The 27,190-nt window shown below is 50.8% G+C and overlaps 7 protein-coding genes across 7 annotated transcripts; 2 read left to right on the plus strand and 5 right to left on the minus strand.

The window, feature by feature from the left end:
• Nucleotides 1-726: 726 nt before the first annotated feature.
• On the plus strand, nucleotides 727-2,115 carry ACET3X_004564 (uncharacterized protein; the record flags this gene model as incomplete). Its single annotated transcript, XM_069450782.1, has 1 exon — nucleotides 727-2,115. The coding sequence occupies one exon, from the start codon at nucleotides 727-729 to the stop codon at nucleotides 2,113-2,115; it is 1,389 nt and encodes a 462-aa protein (XP_069308542.1).
• A 195-nt stretch (nucleotides 2,116-2,310) lies between these two features.
• ACET3X_004565 (uncharacterized protein) lies at nucleotides 2,311-5,829 on the minus strand. The gene is made up of 4 exons (XM_069450783.1): nucleotides 4,233-5,829; nucleotides 3,802-4,170; nucleotides 2,972-3,752; nucleotides 2,311-2,922 (listed from the first exon to the last, which is right to left on the minus strand). Exons 1-4 carry the CDS (start codon nucleotides 4,380-4,382, stop codon nucleotides 2,609-2,611), a joined length of 1,614 nt encoding a protein of 537 aa, XP_069308543.1. The 5' UTR covers nucleotides 4,383-5,829; the 3' UTR covers nucleotides 2,311-2,608.
• Nucleotides 5,830-6,035: 206 nt separating this feature from the next.
• On the minus strand, nucleotides 6,036-7,703 carry ACET3X_004566 (uncharacterized protein; the record flags this gene model as incomplete). The annotated part of the gene is made up of 1 exon (XM_069450784.1): nucleotides 6,036-7,703. One exon carries the CDS (start codon nucleotides 7,701-7,703, stop codon nucleotides 6,036-6,038), a length of 1,668 nt encoding a protein of 555 aa, XP_069308544.1.
• A 578-nt stretch (nucleotides 7,704-8,281) lies between these two features.
• ACET3X_004567 (uncharacterized protein) lies at nucleotides 8,282-10,530 on the plus strand (the record flags this gene model as incomplete). Its single annotated transcript, XM_069450785.1, has 7 exons — nucleotides 8,282-8,328; nucleotides 8,387-8,527; nucleotides 8,579-8,736; nucleotides 8,947-9,433; nucleotides 9,486-9,705; nucleotides 9,772-10,023; nucleotides 10,075-10,530. 7 exons carry the CDS (start codon nucleotides 8,282-8,284, stop codon nucleotides 10,528-10,530), a joined length of 1,761 nt encoding a protein of 586 aa, XP_069308545.1.
• A 140-nt stretch (nucleotides 10,531-10,670) lies between these two features.
• Nucleotides 10,671-13,106, minus strand: ACET3X_004568 (uncharacterized protein; the record flags this gene model as incomplete). The annotated part of the gene is made up of 1 exon (XM_069450786.1): nucleotides 10,671-13,106. One exon carries the CDS (start codon nucleotides 13,104-13,106, stop codon nucleotides 10,671-10,673), a length of 2,436 nt encoding a protein of 811 aa, XP_069308546.1.
• Nucleotides 13,107-14,980: 1,874 nt separating this feature from the next.
• Nucleotides 14,981-15,867, minus strand: ACET3X_004569 (uncharacterized protein; the record flags this gene model as incomplete). The annotated part of the gene is made up of 4 exons (XM_069450787.1): nucleotides 14,981-15,004; nucleotides 15,078-15,085; nucleotides 15,545-15,674; nucleotides 15,817-15,867. 4 exons carry the CDS (start codon nucleotides 15,865-15,867, stop codon nucleotides 14,981-14,983), a joined length of 213 nt encoding a protein of 70 aa, XP_069308547.1.
• A 538-nt stretch (nucleotides 15,868-16,405) lies between these two features.
• Nucleotides 16,406-17,818, minus strand: ACET3X_004570 (uncharacterized protein; the record flags this gene model as incomplete). Its single annotated transcript, XM_069450789.1, has 1 exon — nucleotides 16,406-17,818. The coding sequence occupies one exon, from the start codon at nucleotides 17,816-17,818 to the stop codon at nucleotides 16,406-16,408; it is 1,413 nt and encodes a 470-aa protein (XP_069308548.1).
• Nucleotides 17,819-27,190: the final 9,372 nt, after the last annotated feature.

Consider the following 27,190-nt stretch of genomic DNA (forward strand, 5'->3'; position numbering starts at 1 on the left):
CCAAAGACACACATAATCAACCGTTCCCCAAAACTCAACTCCAATGATTATCGCGATACAGTAGGCCTCTGTCGCCGAAACAGCGACCTTCACACTCTCGCTAATGCCATGTGTAAAACTCACTTGTGTCAAAGTGATACTTAAAGACACGTCAATCTCGACAGACCAGCTTTCGCTGCGTGTAGTTATATACTTGATGTTTGCAACTTCCTTCTGGCATATTTTATAATGTCCTTGAGATCTTTCTAACCAAGATAGACCGAAGCATTGCACCTCTTTTTAGAGCCCTGGAGACAATGGGCCACCACTTCGATGTGCTTCGGTCATGGTTACGCACGCACATTGACAGCCATCTATTAAGAATTTCGCAAGCAGATCCGAATACAACGTCCAAACAGGATCTAGAGGGAAGACAGCTAGATGTGTGAGGACCAGGTAAAGACGTCATGGATGATGTAAGAGCTATACATCTTCCTCAGCCTCTACGCGTCACATGTTTGATGTTCACTTTCACTTCGAGGGTGGATACTGTTTAAGACCCATGCTGTAGGCACCAGCGTCTGTTGCAGAATATGAAGCGGTCACTTCTCGGCCATCAACCACCCAAAGTTTCTCCGCCCGCTATCGATCTTTCCCACGTTCTCACCATCGATTCTCAACGCCACGACCGAATCAATCGAGACAAAGCTTGGAACCCCACCCGACTACCTGTCCACGACGTCCGCCATGGCCAATCTTCTCGATCTCCCCGTGGAAGTCTTCCAGATGATCATCCATGAAGTAGGCCTTGCCCCTACCGAAACCTCCGCTACTCGGCTACGTCGCCCCGCACTCGGCCAATTTTTGAAACTGCGAGGTGTCTGTCGTAGCTTTGCTGCAGAGATCGAGCGCGTGGTCTTTTCTCAGCAGCCAAGAGAATTCTACAGCCAGAACCATGACGTCCAACGCATCATCGAGAATTGCTTTCCGCGATACATGATGCAAGTCTCCCGGAAACCAGGCAATATGAACAAAGGAATCGTTTCACGGCTGCAGCGTATGGCTCACTACATCGAAGATCAATTCGATTGCGAAGACGAAGAGCAACACAGCAACATCATGACGAAGACTTACGACGGCTTGAGCAAGATCCTCGACATGTTTCATGTCATCCACGCCTTGTGGTGCGATAGGGTGAATGAGTACTGCTACTGCTCCGGCTTGCTCGATCCGGGCTTTTCTATCCAGGGCCTTCCCTACCAAGATAGGCTTTGCGCTGCCATAGCCGCTGGCAACCATCGCCTTCTTTCCAGCATCCTTCCGAGGCTTACCGTCGCAGACAAAGACCTACTCATAAACACGCGGCCTATCTTGTTTGCGTTGAAGGTGCGTGACTTGACGTCGCTTGACATCATCCTCCGTCACCTCGAGACACAGTCCTCGTCAAACCGAAATTCCCTCATACAGCCTTCCAACATGTTCTCTCTTTCGGACGGCATCAGCGAAGCACTGAAGTCAAAAAATGTCCCCGCCACTTGTATTCTACTTGACTATTACAAGAAGACTCTGACTTACCCTTCGAGGGACATCTACAACAAATGGCTCTTCAAAGCATCGGAAGATTGCTCGGATGATCAGTTGCCGAGCCTCAGGGCGGTTCTCAGCTTCAAGCATGGTAGCAAGAACGTGATTACTCGTGACATTATCGCTGCCGTGTGCGCCAGGGGTAATTCCGTGGCTATCCAGGAGGTTCTTCAACAACTCGGAGATGTCGACAAAGGAACAGCGTTGACAGCCCCCATCTTCATTGCTGTCCGATCCGGGCGTGAGACCGCCATAGAGGCCTGTCTCCAAGCGGGTGCCAATGTCAACCTCTCCGTGCCGTCTAACATCAAGGCAATCAACAACACCCACATCACACCTCTCGACACCGCTATCAACCGAAATGACGTCGATGCTGCCGACGTCCTTATCAAAGGTGGCGCAACAATTCCACATATATCACAGTGGCCAACACATGCGCCTATGTACCACCTGCTACACGGGGCTGCATCGACACTCACCCACGTCCCACTGCCTCACCTGGATCAACGTAAAGCTTTGAGTAAGACGTATCTGGAGGCACTGCGATATTAGATATTCCAAAAGAATAGCACAGTTAGGAGGTTGCGTTGCCGTTGGGCTTAAGGATTGTAAACAGAAGTCCGAGCGGCTGGCCTTGATTTAGTGTCTGAGGCACAACATATGGAGCATGGGGACAAAAACTGCTGGAGAGATGATATCGAAAGGAACACTGCCAAGTAAGCCGCTGCAGCGGATGTCTTGCTGAAGATTTCTATGTCTCACGTATCTCGTCCAAAATGAATTCATCTTCCAAACAACAAAGTATCACAGAATCTGTACCAGTGAATCATCCATCTGACTGACATCTGCTATTGTCTCACTTACCTGCTAGGCCCTGCAATCCACAGAAGAGTAGGCACTGATCATGCGTGAAACAATTATCTGACCCTTCAAAGTTTGAGCTCGCGTTTGTAAGAATGCAAGATACACAAAAGTTAGCTCGAAGCCCGTCACCCTCGCACAACATAAACATTATCATCGTAAGTAATCGTGACGTTCTCCAAGACTAGATAATCCACTTCCCCCACCAAGAGAGATTCTGTTCCACCGAGTCCGATATTGCAGCCTTTTCGTCATCGACATCAGCAATCTCTGATAAATCAACGTCTCGTAAAGCAATAATGCCAGACCTCGCGTAGCAGAAACCAGCAACCCACAGAAAGATAAAGATAGCGATATCTATGTAATACGTAAGGAATGTGCTCACGCTCCACCGGCCTGGAAAGAAGACGCTGTAGCCTGAGAACAAGATAACAAGCACGAGCGCGCCTCCGGTGACCCACGCAAGATATGGCTGCAAGGGACTCTTGTATGCAAGACCTGGTCACGTCAGCGTTGTCTTCGGCAAAGAAAATGGCGGTAAACTTACGGTCTCGGCTGATACCTTGAACCTTCAAGGCGTAGTAAAACCTCAAGTAAGTGCCTTCGATGACAAGCCACCCGATAAGTCCAGCGATAGTCGTGATATTGACGAACCATCCAAATACTACCGAAGAATTGCTACCCAGACTGAGATATACAAGAGGCATGAAGATGAGCGAAGCTCCAATGGCCAAGTATGGTGTTCCAAACCTGTTGGTCCGAAGCAGAACTTTGGGAGCTTGTCCATCCTCTGCTAGCCCGTACAGGGTACGTGATGCGAGGAAAACGCACGCGGAACCACAGCTAAAGGCCGAAGTGCACACAATGGCGTTGATGATCGAGGGAAGGACATTGATTCCAGCGCGCTGGAACGCAATCACGAAAGGACTCTGCTGAGCATCACCAGTCGAAATGCCGAGATTCGGGTCGTTGGATGGTACAAGCATGCCAACAATGAGTATGCTGATGACATAGAAGACGAGCACTCGCCAGAAAGTCATTCGTATGGCGTTCGGAATGATGACTCTTGGGTTCTTTGTCTCAGCGCCGGCTATGGCGACCACCTGGATGTTGGCGTAACTGTAGGCCGCTGAGATCAAAGAGCTCCAAAATCCAAGAAACTTGCCAGTATTACCCGGGACGATATATTCGTTGAAAGGTCCGGGGTTATTCCAGTATCGAAAGCCGATTCGGTCTCCACTGGGCGATCCTCCCAGGTTTACTACTAGGCCGGCGACAATGAGACCTACAATGAGCAGGATCTTGAGGGCTGCGAAAAAGACTTCGCTCTGAACTTTGTGAGAAAGAAATCCACAAGCAGCATACGTCGCTACTCACCTCTCCATAAACCTTCACACCACAGAAGTTGATGACTACGATGATAACAATAAAGACTGAGTACCAGACGGCAGGGTTGATACTGTTGTCCCAAAAGTTGATCAAGGTTGCAGCGGCGGCGAGCTCAGCTGGCGCCGTAATTGCCATGGTGTACCAGAAGTTCCATCCGGTGGCAATGCCGAGTGCAGGCTGCACGAACCGGGTGGCATGGCGAACGAAGCCTCCGGTGACGGGCATGAAAGCCGACATCTCTCCCGCAGAGAGGGCCACGCCGCAAGCGATCAAACCCATGCACAGGTATCCTAAGAGAGCGCCGGCTGGTCCTGCGGTAGCGATTGCCTGGCCGGATGCCAGGAATAGTCCGGTACCCTACAGTTTGCATGCGTGAGCATAGGTCCAGGCGAGATGGGTCTGAAAAAGAGAGGACTCACGATCATGCCGGCTATCGCAATCATGTTGATATGGCGACGCCCAAGGTCGCGTTTGACCTCGTTAGTCGTATCCATGGCCCCGTTTTCAATGTCAGAACTTGATGCAGACATTTGGGCGAGATGCGTAGCATCCTTCATTGGAAGATCCATGATGTTACTCCCAGCATAGAAGCGGGCGGTGGCAATCGTACGTAGCAAAACTCAGCGGGCAATGTCAAGTACGATCAAGTCTTTGCACTCAGTCGTACGTTCTTGATGTAAAGAAGACCGGCGTTTAACCCAAGCAATGATGTTAGCAGAAGCATAATGCTTATCTCGCTTGTCAGTTCGGCATTCCATGCTTGTTTCCGTGGCTCCTTGTCACTGATAGCGGGGTTCTACACTCCGATAGGGGCAGGGCGCCCGAAAGCGGCGATAAGCAGAGGCGTCGTGAGATGCCGGTGGATCTGCCCTGCTAGAATGCCGGTGGCCCCACTCTACTCCAAGCGGGATAATAGAATGCGAGAGAGTACGAGATAGACGTGGTGTTTATTGCAAAACGTCACCAGCTTACCGATGCCAGCGGAAGGTTCATCAGACAAGGACGACTCGTTCCAATTGTACGACTTGCGGGTCGAGGTGGTTTGCCCGCCAGGCGAGCGCATCTTGTGCGGAGCCAAGGAAGGAGACTACTTTACTGTCCAAGGCGAGATGCTGCATCTTCCTGATGGCCAGGGCATAAGTTTCTACAGCTTAGGTGAGTCGTACACGCAGTTGTCGCACGCTTCCACGACTGATGAACTTGCTTCTTAGCGGCAGTGCTGCCTCTGCTAGCAGCTAAGCAGCGACCAACTCACGCACATGACTGGATGTCCACGGATGCATTGATCGCATGTCCGGATCCTAATTGCAAATCTCAGCTCAAGATTATACGGACTGCGTTGCGGACCTTCAGTCATGCGGAGACCACGGTAGTTGGTCTGGAAGGGAACTCTTGAGTGTTGGAACACCGAGCAAGAGCCTGAACGGATATGCTCGTGGTATAACGTCTTTCTTTGGTTTTACCAAGCGGGGTGATTAATGCGGAAGAGGACTCGGGAGCCTTGGCGGTGTTGAAGGTATGGCCGTGAGCTCTTCAAGCGCGCTCTGAGGATGTGGTCCCAGGCAAGTCGCAGCATCAATATATCCAACTTTTGACGCGTCGCAGCGTCGCCAGAAGCTTCACGGGGTCCTTCAGGTCACCCAAATCATTGTCAACAGTATTATCACGCTTCCCCTCATCACCTCCATCATTGTGCCAAGTCTCGGTCGTAGTTGCTGCAATAGCCACGCTGCCCTCAAAAGCGCAGCGATGTTTGCATCACGCTGCAACTCCAAGACACGCAATGGAAAAGTGTGTGGTATCTCGGTAGTCTAGGTCGCGGTGACTACGGCGACGGGGGGCGACGACGGACGCTGGTGCGATGGGAGGGTAAGGCGGCGCGTATGTACAGTGGTGACGTCAGCGGTGACAGGACAGATAGGAGCTCGTGAGCGCACGCCGACGGCGAACACTTCGAAATGAAAACCAATGCATCTGCATAGAGGATGGTTCCAGTGGCATGAGCATCGTGGTCGCGTGTTGGGGTGTATGGAGTGATTGCACGGAGCTGGCAGAAGAATAAGGACCGGGCGCACGGGCGGGTCTGTCTAACACGGGCTGGGATGACGCTACTCCCAAGGTCAACACCAGAACAAATTGCTGTCATAGATTTCTCAGCTACTCTTAAACCCTAGAACAAGATATCCAGATCGACCAGCCGATAAATCTTGTTGGCTAATTCTCTACCGATACTCACTACCGCAATCGCCCATGACATTGAACACCTCTTCCCTTCTGCTCCTCTCGAGGACTTCTTCAATGCGCCTCTGGTCTTCTTCATCAAGTTTCCATCCGTACGTCTTCAGGTTCTCTTCTGTATGCTCACTGACACCCATTCGCGCACCGATTATGACCGCACCGACGTATGGGAAGTCGAGAACCCATCTCGCAGCGACGTTGGAGATGGAGACATTATGCTTAGTCGCTATAGCCTTCAGAACCTGCAGCAAGGTCTGGAACAGATCCCAGTCGCCCCATGTTTGGATCATCTCGAAGTACTTTCTCTGCGAGGGCGTTGTGTCCGGTCCGAACAGCTGTGGCTCAGGTTTGCCGAGCCACTTCTCAGCAAGAAAGCCTCCACAAAGAGTCCCGTATGTGAGCAGTTTCACATTGTGCCGTGTGCAGACCTCACCCATCTTGAATCGTGGTCGCGCGTCGATAAGGGAAAATTGAACTTGGTTGGTGACGACGTCGACATTGTTGTCTATGATTTCTTGGAGCCGCGCTGTGTCGAAGTTACAGAGTCCCAGATGTCGAACTCGTTCATCCTGCTGCAAGAGTCGCAGTGCTTCGATGTATTGGTGGTCGTCGTAGTATTGCCAGTGGAACTGCAAAAGATCGATCTTGTCGGCATTCATACGCTGACACCGCTCGGTGACATTTGCGCGGACGACCGCAGGGGTCACGGTGATCTTGTGAAACACGCAGTACTTTGTAGCACCGAAGACGGCGTCGGAATTGGATAGCGAGGATCTCAGCCGACCGAAGATAACCTCAGCATCGCCGTAATGGTCAGCCATGTCAAACGCAGTGAAGCCGCTTTCGATATATTCGACAAACTGCTTGAACATCTGGGCTTGAGACGCAGTACCCCACGATGGGCTTGATAATTGCCAGAGACCTGCGAATAACCTGGGAAGCTCTAGGCTCTTGACACTGAAAGTCTCCAAGAACGTCGTTGTCTTCCGTGGAAGAATTTGGTCTTGGTGGGAACCATTTTTATGGGCCAGTGCTGGTACATCACTTTCGCGACCAAGTACTGTCGCTATTACTGCAATGCTTCGGTCGAACGGAAAGTCCTGCGCAGAAGCAAGCCATCTTTGACGACATCGTAGCAATGAATCGAAAAGTGAGTTGATCGCTGTCCTCTCATCTTCGTTGAGGTCCCTACTGCCACTATCAGATAGCAAGCGTTTCTCGATTGCAGTCAACGCCTGCACGATATCGCCGTCTACGGAAACTAGGCATCGGTCGAGCTCAACCGACCGACACACATCATGTCCGTCATGGAGGCTCGCGAACTCATCTACAATTTTGTTGAGTATTGGAAGGCTGTTGAGAACCAGGCCGCATCCTATGGCTGAGCGTAGGCGTTGCTGGGCGCACACGAAGTTCGATGTTGACGCAACCCCCTCTGCCGTCGTTTGGAATAGTTGACCGATTGGTTGATCAGCGGTTCTTCTAAGGTAGAGTTGCGTTTGCTCTTCGAAGATGCTTGTGACTGATGGCTCCGTTTTCAAGATGACTCTGATTACACTTCGAAGTGCGTCCGCCGGAAGGTTTGCTATGACGGTATCCGTCATCATGTTGACGTGTGCCGCCTTGGCTTTCGAACGTGGTGCGACAGCCATGTTGCTAGATGTGTAGTGTCCAGATGGGTGTAAACTTGATGCCGACTTGCTTGACTGCTCGACCCCTCCTTAGAGCAATGAGGACTATTGAGGGACAGGCGCACGTGCCAGGTCGCCGGCGTCTCAATCTACAGTAGAACACCGGCGATGCGCGCGAATGATAATGAAGTGGGCCGAGATCGCAGCAGCTTTACGAACAGAAACTGACGCATTGTCCAGGAGATTGTGCTGAATCGCGTTGGTGAGAGCCGGGTTGACGTTTCCGAGAGGTTCGCATAACTGTAAGAGCATAGCCCCATCCTCGCTGCCGGCAGTTGGAACACGCATTCGCGCAGTGGCAGCATCTAGCATACATCATTAAAAAGGAATGGCTGGGGTGGAGAATGTGATAGGTGGTTGGTTGCTGCATTCGAAAATGTGCACGCGCCATTTGTCAGAAACGAAGAGCCCCGAAATGGTTAGCGTGGAAAGATAACACTGATAAGATACCTCACGCGTTCGACAACACACTACTCAGATGCCATTACAGTATCTATCACAGCCTGAACTGACCCCAATGTTCTATCAAAATATTCATGATGACGGAGGCTGATGAGGCGCCTGGTCCCCAACCCTCAAATGCCATGTGAGCAAGCCCCAGATCGACTCTGCAGTTGCGCGTTCACTGATCTGTTTGTTCCAAGACCACATGCGTGCCTGCAATGTCGCAAGGTCAAGATGAAGTGCCACAAGATGGCGCAAGACACGCGGTGCGTTCGGTGCACGCGCAAGTCATTGCAATGCGACTTCCTTGGGCATCGGCGGGGACGAAAGCACGGCTTCAAGTTAGTCTAACCTGCTTCGTCAGATCGCAAGACAACTGATGTGCGTTGTAGATTACGAAAAGCAGGTGCAAGGGGTCAGGAAAACGTTGCGACGACATCAGAGAACATTGAAGCTGTTACCAGGCCTCCAGCGATATCAAACAGGGGGTCTGCGTCTCAGCACATCAACCGTGATATTGTCGAAGATGGCGATGTGGATGCATTCACAGGTACACATGCCGCTCAGAGGTCAACTTCGGGACTGTATTCCCGACCCCAGTCAACGCAACGTTCAAGTCAAGATTTCTGGACGGAAAATAGAGGATTTCGACTGTCTGATATCCTTAATCGGCAGATTACAAGAGGTGACTTCTCTTTGCAAAATGTGCTGAGTACTGAACACGGGCGTGCGCAAGAACAACACACTCAGGATGTCTCAGATGATGATCCGATCAGCAAAGGTCTAGTCAATCTTCATTTTGCTACCGAACTATTTGGTGGATTCATGAAGCATCTGAATCCTTTCATCAGCCAGTTGGATCCTTCCCTACATACCTTCCAGTACGTCAGAGAGGCGTCTTCTTTCCTCTTCACCTCCGTTCTGGCGGCATCAGCAAAGCTCTTGCACCCTGCGTTACAGAAGCCTTTACTTTCCCACGCAGAAGAGCTCTTCGTACAGAGCTTTCGCTGTGGTTCAAAGTCGCCAGAGACCGTACAAGCGATACTTATTCTGACCTATTGGAAAGAGCCCCGTGACAACCGTGCATGGCTATCTGTAGGCCATGCCATCAGGATGGCTATCGAGCTTGGTTGGCATCAACTTGGGGGTGATGGAATGAGGCCTCCAGAGAACGGGTCTGATCGTCAAGCGATGGAATTCAGAAACATCGAGAGAACTTGGCTGGTCTTGTTTGTCTATGATCGAAGGTAGGAATTGACAGGATATTAATCTCATGTGAAGATACTGACCTATGCACAGCATCAGTTTACAGACTGGTAAGCCTTGGATGATCGAAAGAAGCAGCTATCTAGAGTCAGTAAGCAACTGGCATCTACATCCTCTTGAAGTGGCCAACGACCGGCTACTTTGTGCATTCGTATCCCTACGCCTCATCACTTCCACCCACTTCGAGATGATGACGACCCAGTATGCTCAACATCAACGCCAAGAACCCTCGCAGTTCCGATCCTTACTGCGCGTGCTTGACCGAAAGATTATCAACTGGCAAAGAAGGTGGGCAGAGACAGTGTCTGAGCGGGGCGAGGATTGCCATACATTTTTGATACCGTTCTACGGCAGCTACGCCCGGCTTCTCTTATTCACTTCCTCACTGCGCGCATCGATCAGGCTGAAGGATATTGAGACGTCAGTTGACACTGAGGCGATCTGGAACAGCTACTCCAGCGCGCTTGATATGCTCAAGCTTGTATCTGATCCTTCTTCATCACAACTCGTATACTTTGCGCAAGACTCTGTACATGTCATGATCGCCTACGCAACAGTGTTTCTCATCAAGGTACTTAATCCACATCAGTGCTATCGAGTTGATGAACTGAATTCAACGTAGATCTTACTCTCGGCGCCATCATATATCCGAGTCGAGATGGAAGTGCCAGCTTTGGACGCTATTCGCAACACAGCGGAGGTATTCGACAAGCTTCAAGCCCCGGTCGGCACGAGCTGCGCCTTGCAAGCGGCGTTCTTACACAACGTTCTCATACAACACGAAGCAATGAGAGCGCAGCGATTATCCTCGCGTTCGCAGATCCCCGCCACACCCGCCGCACTCACCGGACCTACCACAGCAGTCGACACTGCGGTCTACCAATCTGCTTCTCGCCATGCGCAAGAGGCACAGGAAACTGATGTCAATTCGGCATACAAAGACCAGAACATGTATCATTATGCATCTGAAGATGCATCGACTTTCGATATGAATTTCGTGGATGACGAAGCCTGGGCGTTTATGTTCGCTAATGCTGGCTTCAATATCGGTCAGGGAGCATTCATGTCACCGATCTGAATGCTGGCCTCAGCTATTGCCTAGTTTGGAAGCGCGACTAGTATCAGTCATAAACCTTTCTACCTCCACCATCGACCATGTCACACGTATAACGACTTCAGCCACAGTCATACGTCTAAGCACGGTTTATTGTAGCATATCTAAAGAAGAATCTTTCCCTCTACCTTTATGTCGCTCGCCGAGAATCCGATCCGGAAGCTATACTCGCCATGTACAAAATCCCAATCTTCCTTCTGCTCCGACCATATCCTCAAATCGTCCATTAGCACTTGCAGCAACACCTCTGTACTTTGACCCGCCTCGAGGTAAATCTTGGCAAAAGCTTTGAGCAGCTTCGGAGGCTCCTCAGCTGCTTCCGGATAGGAAACATAAAGTTGAACAACTTCCGACGCAGGGATCGTTCCAGTGTTTGTCAACGTTGTGGAGCAAACGACGTGCTCTGAACCGGATGTCGCTGTAGAGTTCGCTAGGTGCATTGCTACGCCGCTTAACTCAAACGTCGAGTAAGTAAGTCCATGGCCAAATGAGAACAGCGGATCGACTTTGTGCTCATCGTACCACCTATATCCAACATTAAGCCCTTCTTCATAGGGCATGTCTAGGTCTGACGTGATCTTGATAGCATCATCCAGTGTCTTGGGGAATGTCACCGGCAGTTTCCCGCTTGGACTGACATCGCCGAACAGCAATCTCTCGAGCGCGAGGCCGATCTGCTGACCTCCGTACCAAGACTGCATTACGGCATCCACCTCGTCGATCCAGGGCATGAGAATAGCCGAGTTGGTGTTGAGGATAACCACGGTCTTCTTCGAATGTTTGGCGATTCGGGATATGACGGCATCCTGGTCGCCAGGGAGAGAAAGACCAATGTTGCTGTCCACGCCCTCAGAGTGTCTGTCAGACGCGAAGACGATGCTAAGATCGGCCTTCTCCGCAAGCGAAACTGCTTCTTGGTCCCTTGCTTCATTACCTACATCAACGCCTAATGTGACACCATAAGCGCCAGTAGATAGCGAGTAGCCCATGGAATAATTTAGGGTCAAGGGCACTTCGTCTCCTGCTGTCAGGTTCGCGATGCCTTGGATGGTGTTCCCGAAGTTTGCTTTGGACATGTTGGCGATGGCTTGTCCGTTGATGGAAAGTACGGCATCTCCTTGCCCGGTAAGTGAGAAATGGTATATCCCACTCGTGTTGGCTTTGAAGGTGCCTTCATATACACAAGAAAACACCTGTGGCCATGACACCCAAAGCTCTTTGGAGTATGAAGCCGAGGTGATGTTGGGCACAAAATCTGTTTGGTTGATCGGCCCAGAGAAATCGGTAGTGGTGTAGTATGTCACATTCAGACCATCGTTGACAAACATGCTGGATGGTACTGTTGGAAATTCACCTGTGCCGGGATAGGCCTCCGCGTAAGTGACTGTCATGTTGCCTTCTCTGCTAGCTCGTTGTTTCAAGGCATCCAACGGCGACTGCACCACCATTGTCGTGTCGATCACAAAGCCTCCGTGGTTCTCAGTAACCTGGCTTTGGTTGGTTCCATCAACGCCGTATACAGCGACACGCATGTATTTCTGTGGCGAAAGAGGTAGCGTCTGGTTATTGTTCTTCAGGAGAACAGATCCATCCTCGGCCATCTTCTGGGCCAGATCAAGATGGGCTTGTGTTCTTGCCACAGAGTCCGCATTTCCAGTGACTGGATTATCGACCATTCCGAGCTTGAACATATATCGCCATGTTCTTGCAACCATATCGTCGATGCGCGAGGATGGTATCGTTCCATTATCGACAGCCTCGACTAGGAGATCCCCGTAGTAGGCTGGAAATCCGTATGAAGACTCCAGAGAGCCTCCAGGCATGCTGATGTCTAGACCAGCCATGACGGCTTGAACAGTACTCCGCGTGGAAAAATACCAATCGGCGACAACGAAGCCCTGAAACCCCCACTCTTGTCTCAACGTACTGTTTAGAAGCCAGTCGTTTTCGCAGGTGAAGAAACCGTTTAGCATGTTATAAGAGCACATGATAGAAGCGGCATCAGCCTCCTGGACAGCTGACTTGAAAGCAGGCAGGTAAAGCTCATGAAGCACCCGTTTGTTGATGTGAACGTCAACAGTGTCCCAATCAGGGCCTACTCCGAACCGATTCGTGTCCTGGTTGTATCCAGCAAAATGCTTAGGACAGGCTAGAGCGCCTTGGCTCTGAACACCCATAACACCCGCAACAGCCATTCGAGAGGTCAGCCATGGGTCCTCCGAAAAAGTCTCGGCAGCGCGGGCCCAAAGTGGTGACCGAAGGATATTGATAGTTGGTGAGAGAACGACGTTGCGACCCTTTGCCATGTGTTCTTGCGCTAGTGCTTGGCCGTAAGCATACTCCAGAGACGTATCCCACGAGGCGGCGGCGGCAATCGGGGCAGGGAAGGCGGTGACGTTGTTCATGTTGTTTCCGACACCAGCTGGGCCATCTCCCATGCAGATAGAGGGTATGCCTAGTGTCTCATTGCCGGATATATGTCCTATGCATGCGTTGACACCAGTTCCGTTCTCGTCGAGCTCGGTATCGCCTTGTACCATGGCATATTTCTGGGTGCTGTTCAACTGGTCCAAGAATAGCTGGAGTCGCTGTTCGTTTGGCAGAGATGGATCTAGCCATGGCCGATGTGCTAGGGTATGCGGTGATGCGTGTACCTGCATCAAGGTATAGAGCAAGCCTGCCCATACTGTGGAGGAAACATACATCCCGCAGACAAACAATCGTCGTTCAAATGAAGAGGTAGATTTGGGAATGCCCAGAGTTGATTCATCACCCAGATGATATACCAAGATATGCACCAGGAACCAGTTGATCGGGCGGACTGATTAGCTGGTCGCTCCGCACTCCGCCATCTGTCCAATAGATGTGGTAAAAGGCCGATAGAAAGGCCAAGATGGCGGTCTGAAAGCTGTCAGTCTTGGTGACTGCCGAAGTGCTGATAAGGTCGGCCGGTGGCATTTCTTGAGCACTATCCCATCTCTGTAAAGGATCGGACAATTCGAGTCGGTCTTTTGTTATCGCCTAACGACTCGTGCAAGTGGGCCTGGCCTTAGCGTGGTTGTTAGAACACCGGCGGTCGACATTGAATGCCGGTGTCCCTGAGCTCGTCAACATCATCTTGCTCCAGCCAATCTCATATGTCCAGGTGCTTTTGGTATGTACACTTCTTTTCGCTTGTTGTTTGTCGACAGCGGATACGTTTCTCGCTTCAAAGAGAACCTGATGACGCTCTGGCCAATGAGGCTTGTTACAAAAGGTCGCGCCGGAGACGACATCGGGCCGGCAAGGCTGAGCGAGCCACGATGAAAAACTACAACGAGGGGAGTATGCCACGAAACCTCCAATGGACAGACGACATGTCAAATAATATAAAGTATAGCGATACTGGACGCGTGATATTCAGGTATTACAGGTGTATATTTTCCTTGGGTAGACTATAGCCGAATCGCTATCGAGCCACGGCGCCACAGTAGCGATCTGTGGGGTATCTATGCACAGGCCAAGCCAGACCGGATCGGGCTGGGCCGGAACGGGCCGGGTCCTGAAACAAAATAGACATTGCAACATCGACTTTTGCCCTCATCCGACGATACAGATCGCGCACTAGGAGAAGCAGGCACTGCTAGCGCCAAACCTCGTCAGGGATACACCAAAGCCATACGATCAACCGTTCCCCAAACCACAACCAATGATGACTGCCATACAAACCTCCACCATGAGACTCAAAAGCAGCTCCACACACTCGTGGCATCTGATCGCGTTCATCGGAGAAACAGCTATTCAGTCGAAAACGCTACTTATGACAACATATCGAGCCGGTACCTGAGGACTGGGTACGGTGGACAGCGGACAAGTCAATAACGAAGCCGCCGCTCGGCTGGCATTCGGTGAAGGAACTGGTACGATGCCAGAAACAGATACAAGATTACCTCGAAGCGACGGCGCGCCACTCAGTCGCAAGACGTGCACGGTTTCCTGCACGCAGCAGGGTGTCACAGCAGGTCGATCGGTCTGCTATGCATCGTGCAAGTCATCTCCATGTTCCTATTGCATATGAAGCAAACACTGACGTTGGACACCTATTCAGACATCGCATCCAGGCAACCGCAGACAGCCCGGAGCAGACCTCTTGACGGTCGCTGAAAGTTACACAAGATGTCGCAATGAATACGCACTCGATTCCAGCACATACGGTGCGCATGTTCATACACGCACTACACACGATAGCAGAATGTTACATTGATTCTATCTATGTCGACCCGATACCCCACCCGCAACACTCCGGCCCCTTCGCGCGACCCACGTTCTCCATGCACTTCTTCGCCTAGACCCGTATAACATTGAAGGAAACAGCGTCCCAGAACTTTCTCAAAGGCTTCAACAACCCAGGCCGGGAAGACAAGATTACCGAAGGTCAGTCTGCCTGTCTCGGGTATTCCTGTGTCGCAGGTTAGCGCTTGACACTTGGAGATATCTATCCACCGATGTAGTGTAAGGTGGAAGCAACCTACCCAAAACGCTGAATGAGACCCGGTATTGGTTATCTAGAGCGCGACTGTCGTATTACTGTGTGGGCGACGCTTTCGACATGCCCCTGATCAATTCCAATGGCCTGTTCGTTCTGGTGTGGTCTTCTCTCTACCAGCAAGCTGGAGGCCAACTCTGCCAACTCTGCCCCGTGCCCCGACAGCCGGGCCATCAGCATGGGTATGCTAACATGATTGAACGCGTCTGTGGTATCTAGTGCGAGAGTTCTGGGGCCGGGAGGAGAGGTATTGAGGAGCGGACTGCGATGAGGGTTGGGAGTGAAGGCCCTAATGATCTTCGACTGGCCATGTTGGGTATCGTGGGAGCGGTATGAAATCGCGGATGGGGTTGGACGCTTCTGGGTTACGAAGAATCTGTAATGGCGATTAGCGATACGTCCATCAGAACCCTGCGGCATTAACACTATGCTCATTGGCTATTGTACTTGCACCTGGACGCAGTTCGTCCTTGAGCGAATGGGCGCGGTGAAGGTCTGAAGTTTGCGGATGAAGACGGTATATAGGGGAACGGCGGTATGCTGGCTTATCGTTCATGGCTGGCAAGAGGTCGTCATGGCAACTCTGCACGGCGAAGTCAGCTTGATCAAGGCTACCTGAGTAGCCAGCGTGAAGTTAATATGAGACCGACAGTAGAGCCGTGCCGTCGTTACACGACGGCTCGCTGCACGGTCAGGTAAAACGATCGCCGGAGAGGGCAAACGACCTTCGCGGGTTCCAGCATGGCCAAATGTTCCAGAAAGAGCATCAGGCGCATTTCGAATTCGTGTTGGATCAGTCGTATGGGTAGTTGAGCGTCTTCGCTGTTCGTGAGGTCTTTGCTGTTCTTGAGAGGTTGCAATGCGTTCGTGAGGGCGGCAGATGTTTCCAAACACGCACAGGCCTTAGGCTTGGCGGGGTCCCCTGGATCTGCGCACATCATTAGCCGAATGGGGACAAGGGTGATAGAAACACGAAACGTGCCCCTTTGCGGAGAGTGCGGGGGTGGCTCTCGCGCAAAACCGTTTACGAGTTACCTCAGGCGGCACGCACTGTCCACCACAGTCGCTGTTCAGTCTCGATGGAGGCCTACTGTATCGCATCGTCTTGCAGAAAGTATGGAGCATTTGACAGAAATCATTAGCGAATTTGACTACCTACCTAGGAAGATACACTGAACGGGGAGAAGACAGACGAACAAAATGAGAAAAATCAGGCGAAAATGGCGCTGGTAGTGCGACTCGTACTTTCAGACATATCCAGACAGCGCGCCGGCGCGCCAGCATGGAGATAATCCGACCGGCCGAGTAGCATACTTATTCCGTCAAATCCATCACCTGTACTGGTGCTGAACCTGCTGATGTGGAACTCGTTCCTCTCTTCGAAATGGTAAAGGCGCTGGAGAGAGTACGCTGGCCTTGCTCCAAAGGGCTGGGCGGGTCGACGGCAGAAGCGCTGGTGTGACGCGGAGACTGTCCTGTTGAGCGAGCGCTAATGGCTTTCACCATCCTCAGGCGATCCGGATTCATGTGGTCGGGTCCAGACACACCGATGACAAAGTCATCTGAGCCTGTCCCGAAAGATGCCGCATCACTAGCGTAGGACCCAGGATGAATCGGGTGCTTGCGTGGTAGCTGAGGACCTTGATGATGCGTGCGAATGTGCCGACTTGGCCCGCCGCTTGACTGATAAGAATAAGAGGAAGCCGTTCTCTTCGGCCTTGAGAGTTCCACAGCCTCTCTGAGCCATGGCCTGTTTTCTTTCGCCTTGTACATCTGCTCCACGTAGAGAGGACTAACTTGCTCCAATGTCTTGTTGCGGTGTTTTCCAAATCCGAAGATGAACTTCTCAGGAGGGCAAAGTCTTTCGCCGTTCTTTCCGAGACCTATACCGTGCTCAATTTCCCATTCCGCAACAATGGTGCAGGGACCGCCGTCAACATTCCTATGTCCAAGCTGTATGGTGCCATAGTGATACAAGTGGCATAGCCAGTCTGATCGTGTGCGACAGTGTTCCGGTAACATAGTGTCAAGCACTTCTCCGATAAAATCACCAGTTTTGATTTTACCATTGTGAGAGATCATGGGGTTCATCGTCAAAGGTCTCCAGTGGCGGCCCTCGGGTGGGTCCAAGAGTGTACCAGCACCATACGATGGCTGGGACGATGATGCGTAAACAGACTGCATCAAGCCGCGCGCATTTCCAGTTGCAGGAAGTCGAACACCATCGAGACTAGATCCGGACGTCGACTTATCTCCAGGAAAGGTTCGTGTTGGAGACGGCGGGTCAGTAAAAGACGAATCAGAGCCGAGTAAGACTCCGGGCGTCGAGGGGTTGTAATCGCTTGCAGAGTCGACCTGAGAGGAGCTGGAGAGTAGAGGCAGGTCGTCGTCAACGCTATGAGATGACACCTCAGGACGTCCTTGGTTTGGTAACACGGTGCGTGCTCCACTCTTTCCAGCACTGAACCTAGTGTTTTGATATTCGTCGAAGCTTCGCTTCGCTCTCTTGGTGGCTGGCTCATCGGCTGCTGTGTCGAGGGGGTTGGGAAAGTCGTCGATGTCATCGTATTTGCCGGCTTCCAAAGAAGCTTGCTGCTTTTTGATCTGATGTATCATCTCATCCAAATCAGTGTAGGTAAGTGATTGCGCTTCTAGGAGACCTTTGATGCGTTCTTGGCGGTGCATTCTAAGGATCTCCCTATCCGCGGATTGCTTCGAAGTTGACATGCTGAGCTTGCTCGGGCTTGAACTCCGTAAACCTGGGGATAGTGAAGTTGGTGAGGAGCAATCTTTGTACTAAAGAGCCATCAACGACTGTCGAGTACCTGGGTACGGAGAAGAAACTCATGCACTTACTTCGAGATGGAGTTGCAATGGATGGTTCTGAGGAGTGAGAAGAGAGTGGAAAGAAACACCTGGGTCCTCGGTATGGGTAGTATTCGATGATAGAGTGCCAATACTGTGAGAACGAGCTATAGGTATGCTTGGTCTCTACAATCGTCCTTGCAGCGCCTTTTATAACTTCTACGTGCGCGCACGCTTCATCTCTGGATCACCACGCCATCCCTAATCTCGCAGCCACGCGCCCTGCTCTGTGATCTCGAGCGGCTTTCGCTTAACAACCAATCGCTCGCGATATCTGGATCAAACACCTAGACAGGTGTGCGTGCCTCTGGAGAACACTCCGTGATTTGACTGGGGGTGGGATGAAGGTTCGTAGTATGAAACATTAGTGATAACGGCTGGGAGTAGTGGGACTTGCCGGCCAGGAATTGTCTCATCAAGGCTGTGGGGGTATTTCGGCCGTTCCTGACTAGTAGTCAGAACCTACCTACGTACGCCAATGCCGTCACGACACCGATGTATTGCCGACTGAAGTTTCACCCGCCGCCTCGGTACACAGCCTTCACTCTACTTGATGACGCCGAGTTCTTAATATTGAGGAGGCTGGTGGCACTCATACGTTTCACAGGGTCAAAGACGAATCCCACCTGGGCAGGATGCACCTATTGCAACTGTCCAGCTCGGCTCCTCCAAGAACGAGGTCACATCGCACTAATCCGCATGTAGTTCTGTGCTTGGCAAATCATGATGCATAGGTCTTGACGGAGGCCACGACATCTATCGTGTCTTGGGTACGTCACATAATTGATACGTCATGTCCATAGTATTCTCAGTAGGTGCCTAGGTAGGTAACGTCGTTGTATCAATACTTGCTGCTTTTAAGGTCCAAATACTGCTATGAATGGCAGACATCTATGCCGATACTACTCATGTCTTGAATAAACAAGTAGATCTCGGGTTGTCTTGTCGGGTATACCTAGTTATATCACGGCACCGTCTTGACCTTGTAATGAAAGTGGTTTTTGCTATTCTAGGTACCAAGGTACTTGTATAGTAACGGCAAGGTATCTCGATGGCTAACGATGCTTCAGTATGTGAAGTGTAACATGAACACTCACAGCTATACACATAGAGTGTATGCGAACGCGACTATATGTCTGTCGTGTAATCGAGGCGGAGATGAAAGCTTTTAGCTCTCTCCAGTAAGGCGTCGATTACTTTTGAGGCAGTATTCAGTGACATTTAGCGGCCTAAAAAGATTTTGTTCTCGAGCAGTTCGAGTTGTGATTTGTTTTCATACACATCCATAACCTTGGCCTTATCGCAGAAGAATGATGATCCGTCTGTCGAACCACTAAGCATGCCATCATCTGTATCTTAGTTCCGACTGTCATCCACCCAGCTGGAAGCTTTGACTAGCGGTCTCTTATACATGTCGTCTTGCTAGATCATGCTGTATTGAACAAGACTCAATGTCTACGCATACAATCTAGGCTTGTTACAGCTTTAGAGAGACGAAACGTTGAGATAATAACCTGCTTTCAGAGGAAAGAAATTTAAGACACAAGATTCATAGCTATCTAGATATTCTGCAAGCTGCGTTTGTTAAATTAAAGTAATGCTACTAGGTAGTTAGTGCTACAAGTATAGAAAGGAAATAGTGTATTAATTATTGTTGTTGTTCAATTTTGTTCTGGCTTTGTACGTTGGGATACGAAGATATTTTTAAAAGTCTAGTGAAGATATTTAAAGATAATGCAGTTGACAATGTAACCTGTACGTGCTCTCTTACATACTATCAACTTGGAATTAATTATATCAAGGTACGTCTAAGATTCCACATCATGTGAAAGCCTGGTAAAACTTGTAATAGTTTACAGCACATTTTGCAGTCGTCCGTTCGTAAAGGCGTGTTTAAGCTTACGTAACTAAGACAATTCTACATAATAGCTAGATTGTATTCTAATCAGACTACTCTAAGAGAAAACGTGCATCAACGCAAAGACAATAAGAATTTATGTAGCCAGGTTACAGACGATGCGCTCGTAGTCGCTTGCCCTCTGCCAAATATTTTCGTACTTATATCAATTTCACAAAGCAAAATGGCTGTAAACTTGATATCATGAGACAAAGAACGTCTTCGAGAACAAATTAATATGATGTCTTCACATTCTGTCATCTACAATCTCAAGGTAGATGAACTGAGGTTTAGGTGCACCGTATGAAGACGCATCCAGGAGTAATAACGCATGGCATAAATTGGAACACCAATAAAACCAAAACACCCAACCTTAGATACGTGACATAGGACAACATTTGACTAACGAGTGGATTCTACAGGAGTTCGCACAGATAGGCGAGATGGAGTTACTAGATACAACAGCTAGAAAGCCGAGCAAATTGTTCGATCAAAAACTGGAAAGAAGACAAGACCGTGGAAAACATAGAGGGAGCAAAGCCAAGGCAGTACGTAACAAGCTAAAAGCGACCGAATAGACACGCATCCAACCGCGCAATCACCATCGACTAATCAGAATCAGAATCTCTTGTCTGACGATAGAAGGCTCGAAATGAAGAATGGACCTCTTTCGGTTTTTCTTCCTTCCGTCTTCGACCGTTGTTACCACCTAACGAGCGAATGCGAGTAGTCTTGAGCCTTGCTTCACTGGCAGAGTCTGATTGCGCTAACTTCAAAGGGGCCAAAGGTGCTTTGGATGTTTCCGGAATGATACGCGGTATGGGACCCATCTGACGGTCGGAAAATTCGTTTGGTTGTTGGAATCGAGGTGTGGGTGATCGTGACGTGGGATTCATGACATGGCTAGGAAAGGGGTTATGAGCGTATGGATCCGAAGGCGTTTGAGGAGGCGGAGAGCGTGTCATTGCGTCAACTATGGGCATTGGTGGCCTGAGTTGTGTGGAAGACTCTGGCGAAATTGGGAGAGCAGAAGTACCCGGTGACAACGACAGCTCTTGAGACTCCAATACCGGTGGGCAGTCATGCATCTCGATATCCAAATCGACAGGCGCTGCCGCACCAAATGTAGAGTGCTCTTCAACGTCAGCGTGGTGACGCTTGCGTGCGTCAGATTCTCCGGCCTTTAACCAAGTGTTGGTCGTGGGGTCTGAATTCAGAGCAGGAAATCTTTGCCAGAACACCTGTTTTGCGGCGTAGGTACGGCTCTCTTCACGTGCCCTTCGCATTCTTGGATCCTGGCACAGTGGACTCCATGCGGCATGGTTCCTTCCACAGTTGACACAACACTCCGGCCCTTTGCAACGACCGTCCCATGCATTGTGCTCTTTCGTCTGCTTCCCGCAACGTAGGCAAAACGGTTTGGAACGATCTGGGCATTGAGTCTTGAGATGGCCAGGCTTTCCACATGCGTGGCACTGTTTCGGTGTAGAGCGCTTGTCGAAAGCTGCCGCAGTTGCCTGGTAACCGCTGAGCCACACTGTACCGTCTTTGACGAGCTTCTGTGCATCACCAAGGCGATCAAGAGTCCATACAAGCTTCTTGTATGTCCATCGGGCGCCAGTAATATGAACCTTGTTCCGCGTGCTCCAATCTTTGATGAATTTTTCGGGACACTTGAATTCGCCATCTTGTCGAAAGTTGAAGTTGTAGATCTGAACTTGATAGGTTGGTCGTAGTAAGTAACAGTCATCCTTCGCTACCCCGAGCATCGGCCCAATCTCATGTTGGTGAGCGTGGAGGGCTGCCTCTGCTTCTGGGTTGGACACCATGAGAACTAAGGCAGTCGCATGAACCCGACATGCCTGGACCTGGTCGAATGGAGCCTTGTGTTGTCTGATCAGGCTTACAATCTCTGCGTTTGTCAACCTGTCGATCACTCCTCCGGCGTCATTGCGGAGGCCGAACTTGATCTCGTATGACTGTTGATGAGATGTTTTTGCAGGTGCAAGAGGAGAGTTGCGATTGTTCATGTGGAAGTTTCGTTGACTTTCTTCGAGCATACGCAGGCGTGTTTCGACATGCCGCTGACCTCTATCATCTGCTGAGACTGGAGGGTGGAGAATGACATCCCGAATGCCTAGCTTCTCAAACAAATGGAGTTGCTCTTCGTTGAGCGAGCCCACAAACTTTTCGAATTTTGCATGCTGATCAGATGAAGAGGCCATGATGAGATGTCGATGACAGGAAGAGGCGACAGTGTTACAGAGTGCAAGAAGAAACTGGGTATGTGATTCGAATAGACAAGGAGATGAGGGTGCGTAGAGATGAAGACATCTATTGAGACAGAGATATTGCGAAGATGAATCATCCTTCTTACGAGGCGCATTTAGTCCATGCTTGCCCTCGATGGGGTTGACGTGAGACTTCAATCCTTCAATCACGGCCATTCTCTCCGCATGCACCTAGGTCCGAAAGCAACAACCACTGACTCTCCAATATTGAGTTTCAACCAAGGACATCCATGATCCCGTAAGCCCCTCACATTATCCAAGACAAGAGTGAGCTGTTAGTCGCTTCCGCCGTGCTGGGCAGTGTCCGGAGTCATGCCGGCGCAACACATTTCTGACACGGAATTTATATTAGTAAAACTACTAGATATGCTTCCAAACCGAATTGGGGATGTGGTTGACAACTCGTCCGGCGAGAATGGCGATGCTCGGATGAGGTTGGGAGTGTTGACCGACGTCCCTAGCGGCATTGGAGACAGCGATACGTACCCGTGTGCACGCGCCGCGCCCGCGCCCCCAGCGACTACTTAGACGGCAGGGACCGCCCCACTTGTGTAGCATGATACTCGGGCGAATCTTAGGTAGCATGTGTTTCAAGATAGTCGGATATACAACAACAGGCCGACGATATTGACGCACGAGATGCACGAGATGCACGAGCGCACGCTTGCGCTGGATCACACCTGCGCTGGATCACATCTGTACTGGATTCCACGCTTGCGCTGGATCACTCACTGCGACCGTATGCCTATACACATTGCCTTGGCCACGCCAAAGCAGAAGCTAGACCACTATCACAACATTTGTTCCCACGAACAATGTCAGCAATGGTAGTATATCTTTGTTCTACATTGCGAGATTCTTGAGGATGCCGTATCCTCGACAGACTGCCCACAATTCGTTCAGGCGCACGCCCTCGCCAACACCTTCGCCACTTCGAGCTCTCACTGCGGCCCCGCTGGCCCTCTACGACTTCCCCTCACCATACGTGGACACTGCAAACGAGCATAATGCAGCCTCGATTAATCAGAGTGAGAGAGCCCCCAACCGGTTTGTAGTTTGCCGCTAAACATATCAGCAGATGCAACTGGCCACACAGCCACTCTGCGCCCGCAGCAAGCAGTACCTTCACTCAATGCATTCACGCAACTTTACCAGCCGGTCAGCGATGGCTCGGCCAGCGATCCCCAAACCACCGAGACCTCGCCTTGCGGTACATGCCCCAAGCCCTTCAACGACATGTATACCGTCAACATGAAGTGTTCATGGAAGAGATACAAGAACTTCAGAGACCATTTGCTCAGGTTATCAGCCGATTACAAGGCAAGCAAGAAAAGCGAAGCCCGGCGGCCGCCTGCCATCATCTGTGTGCAGGATCCACCACCCCACATCGCCTATCACAAGATCTCCGGTTACCGTTGCGAGTTTCACATTCGCCAGCATCTGAAGCCGGCCGATTACCCGTTCTTGTACAGTTTATCAGGACAATTGACTCATCTTGACAAGAAGAAGGCGAAGAGAGTGGCAAAGGCAGCACAAGTTCATCAGGTGACTCTGTCGACTATCGATCTAGGTGTGCGGAGGGCCAACGAGAGTGTAGTGTCGCAACTAAGGGAAGAGAGTACAGCCCTCAGTTTCAAGAGGCTGGCTGATCTTATGGGCTTACGACAAGTCGCATTCTTCATACGCGATGATGTACCGAAGAGGGATACACGCGTCATCCCCCATCGCGGCTTCAACGAACCATACGCCGCCACGCTCGAAGTCGATACCCAGTCAGGCACACTCTGCATGCACAACATGTACAACCACGAGAAGAAGATTAACATAGCAGAGTTGAAGGAGCAATGTATGCAGTCGGACAATGACATGCTTGTTGGGGATTCCAACCTGCATCACAAACTCTGGGGCGGGAATATCGTTGCCGTCGCAGCTTCAACAGACGCGTTGTCTTCTCAACTAGCTGCAGCCTTGCAAGAGACTGGTATGCAGACCTGTTTGTCATCTGGGACCATCACGTATGCTCCTGGGCTCCGGACGACCTCAGCACGCAAAACCTCGATTGACATTGTCTTTTCCAGCACGTGTCTACGACCACGCATCCATGACTGCGCTCCCATCGAAGTCAGAGGATATGAATCTGACCACGCTGTCATCAAAATGTCTATTGATTTGGAGCCAAGTTCTGCTCCACCTAGAGCCCGAAAGCTCTACGAGGAGATCGACCATGCCTTCAAACAAGACCTCATCACACGCATCAAGAGTTTTGTGCGACGTCCCAGCGACTTGGTTGTTGAGTATGGTGCGCACGTTGTTCAATGTATCGCTGGTGCAGAAGAGCTTGTACCTACCCAGCGTACCATTGCGCGAGTAAAGCCTCCAACCCCCGAGCACTTTGCGCAGAAGCTTGAGATCGAGCGCAAAGCATTGCTAGCGCTGGAAAGGAGACCAACCGCCGAGAACGTGAAGCGTTTCGAGGAAGCCAGGCGGGATCTCGATAAAGACATCGCTGCAGAGAGCAGGAAGTCCTTCCGTGATGGAGTGGATCGCTCATCCGAGAAATTGCGGTGGCGCCACTATACCTGGGCCCGGCACGCTCAAACATGGAATCAACCTCAACAAGCGCCCACTATGCCCGTTCTCCAAGTCGGCGACAAAACCTTCATGACGATCGAAGAGAAAGCCAACTTGTACGCCCACACCATTTGGCCGGAAGTTCGCAATCACACAGATGGTGACGCTAGCTCGCCGACCTTGCCACATTTCCATCCACGGGAGCAATTATCATGCAATCAGTTCGTCACAGAGAAAGAGGTACTTGGCACCATAAAGGACCTATCGGATCATAAAGCACCCGGTTCCGATCGAATTAGTAACGAACTGCTGAAAACCTGCGCCAAGGAACTCGCGCCAATTTTGGCAGACCTCTTTACCGATATGTTCATACAGAGTGTCCACCTCAAGGAGTTCAAGCACGCCATTACCACCCTGCTACTCAAGTCAGGGAAGCATCCAGCTCTCCCGAAGAGCTATCGGCCTGTTGCACTGCTTTCTTGTCTAGGAAAGGTTTTTGAGAAGTTGATTGCGAATCGCTTCAGATATCTTGCCGAGACTCACAACCTGCTTCCAAATTTGCAGTTTGGGGCTCCTGGCCGTGATACGACGAAAGCGTTGCAAGCAATTCTCAGCCCAGTCTATACGGGCTGGTGCACAAAGCAAAAGACAACGATATTGAGCCTCGACATCACGGGCGCTTTCGATCGTGTCAACCGAGCAAAGCTGCTTCAGATTCTCGTGGACAAAGGCATTCCTGATTGGCTTGTTCGCTTGACTGCTTCGTTTCTCTCAGAACGAAGTACCACACTGAATATGCTTGGAACCATGTCGGAGCCGTTCTGGGTCGACATTGGCATACCCCAAGGAAGTCCTCTTTCACCTATCCTGTTTCTCTTCTCCGCTGGCGATCTACACTCGCTTTTCGGAAAGAAGGATTACATCCTGTCCAATGCTAAAGTCCACTGCTTCGCCTACGTCGACGATACCTATCTTATGGTAACCTCTCCCACATACGAGAAGAACATCGAGATCCTCGAGGATATGCACGCCAAGGTTCTCCGTTGGGCAGAGGATAACGGATACGAATTCGGTGCACACAAATACTCGCTCATGCACTTTCGCAGTCATCATAAAGCGCCAGTGTGTACTCTACTTCCGAACAACATTCCGAATTTCGGTGAAGGCCGTGACGTGACCGACCCAGTTCTGAGGACTGATACAGAACCAATGAACATCCTCGGTGTTTTAGTCGGCCCTCGACTACGTTGGGATCAGCATATCACCGCTATCGAAGAAAAGGTTGGGCATAAACTTCGTGCCCTTTTGCGCATTACTGGATCCACATGGGGAAGGTCTCTCCATGACATGCGCGAACTGCATCGCACCACCATCATTCCTATCATTACCTATGGATGCGGAGCCTGGTACGTCAATGTCACCGGCGAGCGCAGTAAATGGAACATTCCCAAGTGTCTCGTCAAGCGACTCCAAGATTTACAATACTCTTGCTTGATGCAGATGTCTGGAGCTTTCCATAAAACTGGAAGGAAGATCCTTGAAAAGGAACTCTTCATCGATCCCATTCAAGTCACTCTCGCAAGACTGTCCATTGCGCACCGTGTCCGTTGCTACTACGATGACGTCAGCGCTCATTGTCGGCTGGCACAGTTGGAGCGGCACAGGAGGGAACAGGTGAAGGACCACCCTTACCAGATCCTGGACCGAGAGGCCTGCAGTGTTGAGCGAGCCGCACTGGCGTTTCTTTGTCAAAGAAAGTCCAACGAATAGGCCGAGAGAGACTGGGCGAACCGTGACAAGCGTGGGAGAGCCATCAAAGTGTACCTCCAGCAATGGGCATCCTGCCAGAGTCAATATATCTGGGACGAATACCGCAACTCGCGACTCCTTCGCGGCAAGCGGGTTTGTCCAGCGTTGGATAGCGACTTTCACGCCGAATGGGACGATCGAAGCCTTGCATGCTACAAAGGCCTGACGCGTCCTCAAAGCACAATGCTTCTACACATCCGGACTTCCTTCATTGGTCTCAACTCCCACCTGTACTCGATCAATGTAATTTCTTCTCCTCGTCTTACATCAGTCAACTTGGCTAACATATCTGCATAGTGCTCGGGGACTGAGTACTGTCCTTGCCTTCGCGAGCGGCAAACGGCAAAACATCTCCTCTTGGACTGCACTCTGCTATCCGAACAACGTGGCGCTTTGGTGAATGCGATTGGTCACCTCAACCTCCCGGACATGTTGACCAAGGACGCTTTCGAAACGACACGCTGGGCGGTCATGCACTTTGGCATTCCGCAATGGCATCTGGCTAAGACCGATGCGCAACGATGGAAAGTTCCTGAGCGCAAGGAGAAGAAGAAGAAGAAGCGTAGACCACGTCAAGGCGCTGGAGGTCACTGTTGAGGCCCATCAGTAGTTAGTGGTCGGCTTAGTGAGGCCCATGAACGAGATCACCAATCAATCCTCTTCGAC

The sequence above is a fragment of the Alternaria dauci genome, chromosome 3 (genome assembly GCF_042100115.1).
Source record: "Alternaria dauci strain A2016 chromosome 3, whole genome shotgun sequence".
Lineage (NCBI taxonomy): Eukaryota > Fungi > Ascomycota > Dothideomycetes > Pleosporales > Pleosporaceae > Alternaria > Alternaria dauci.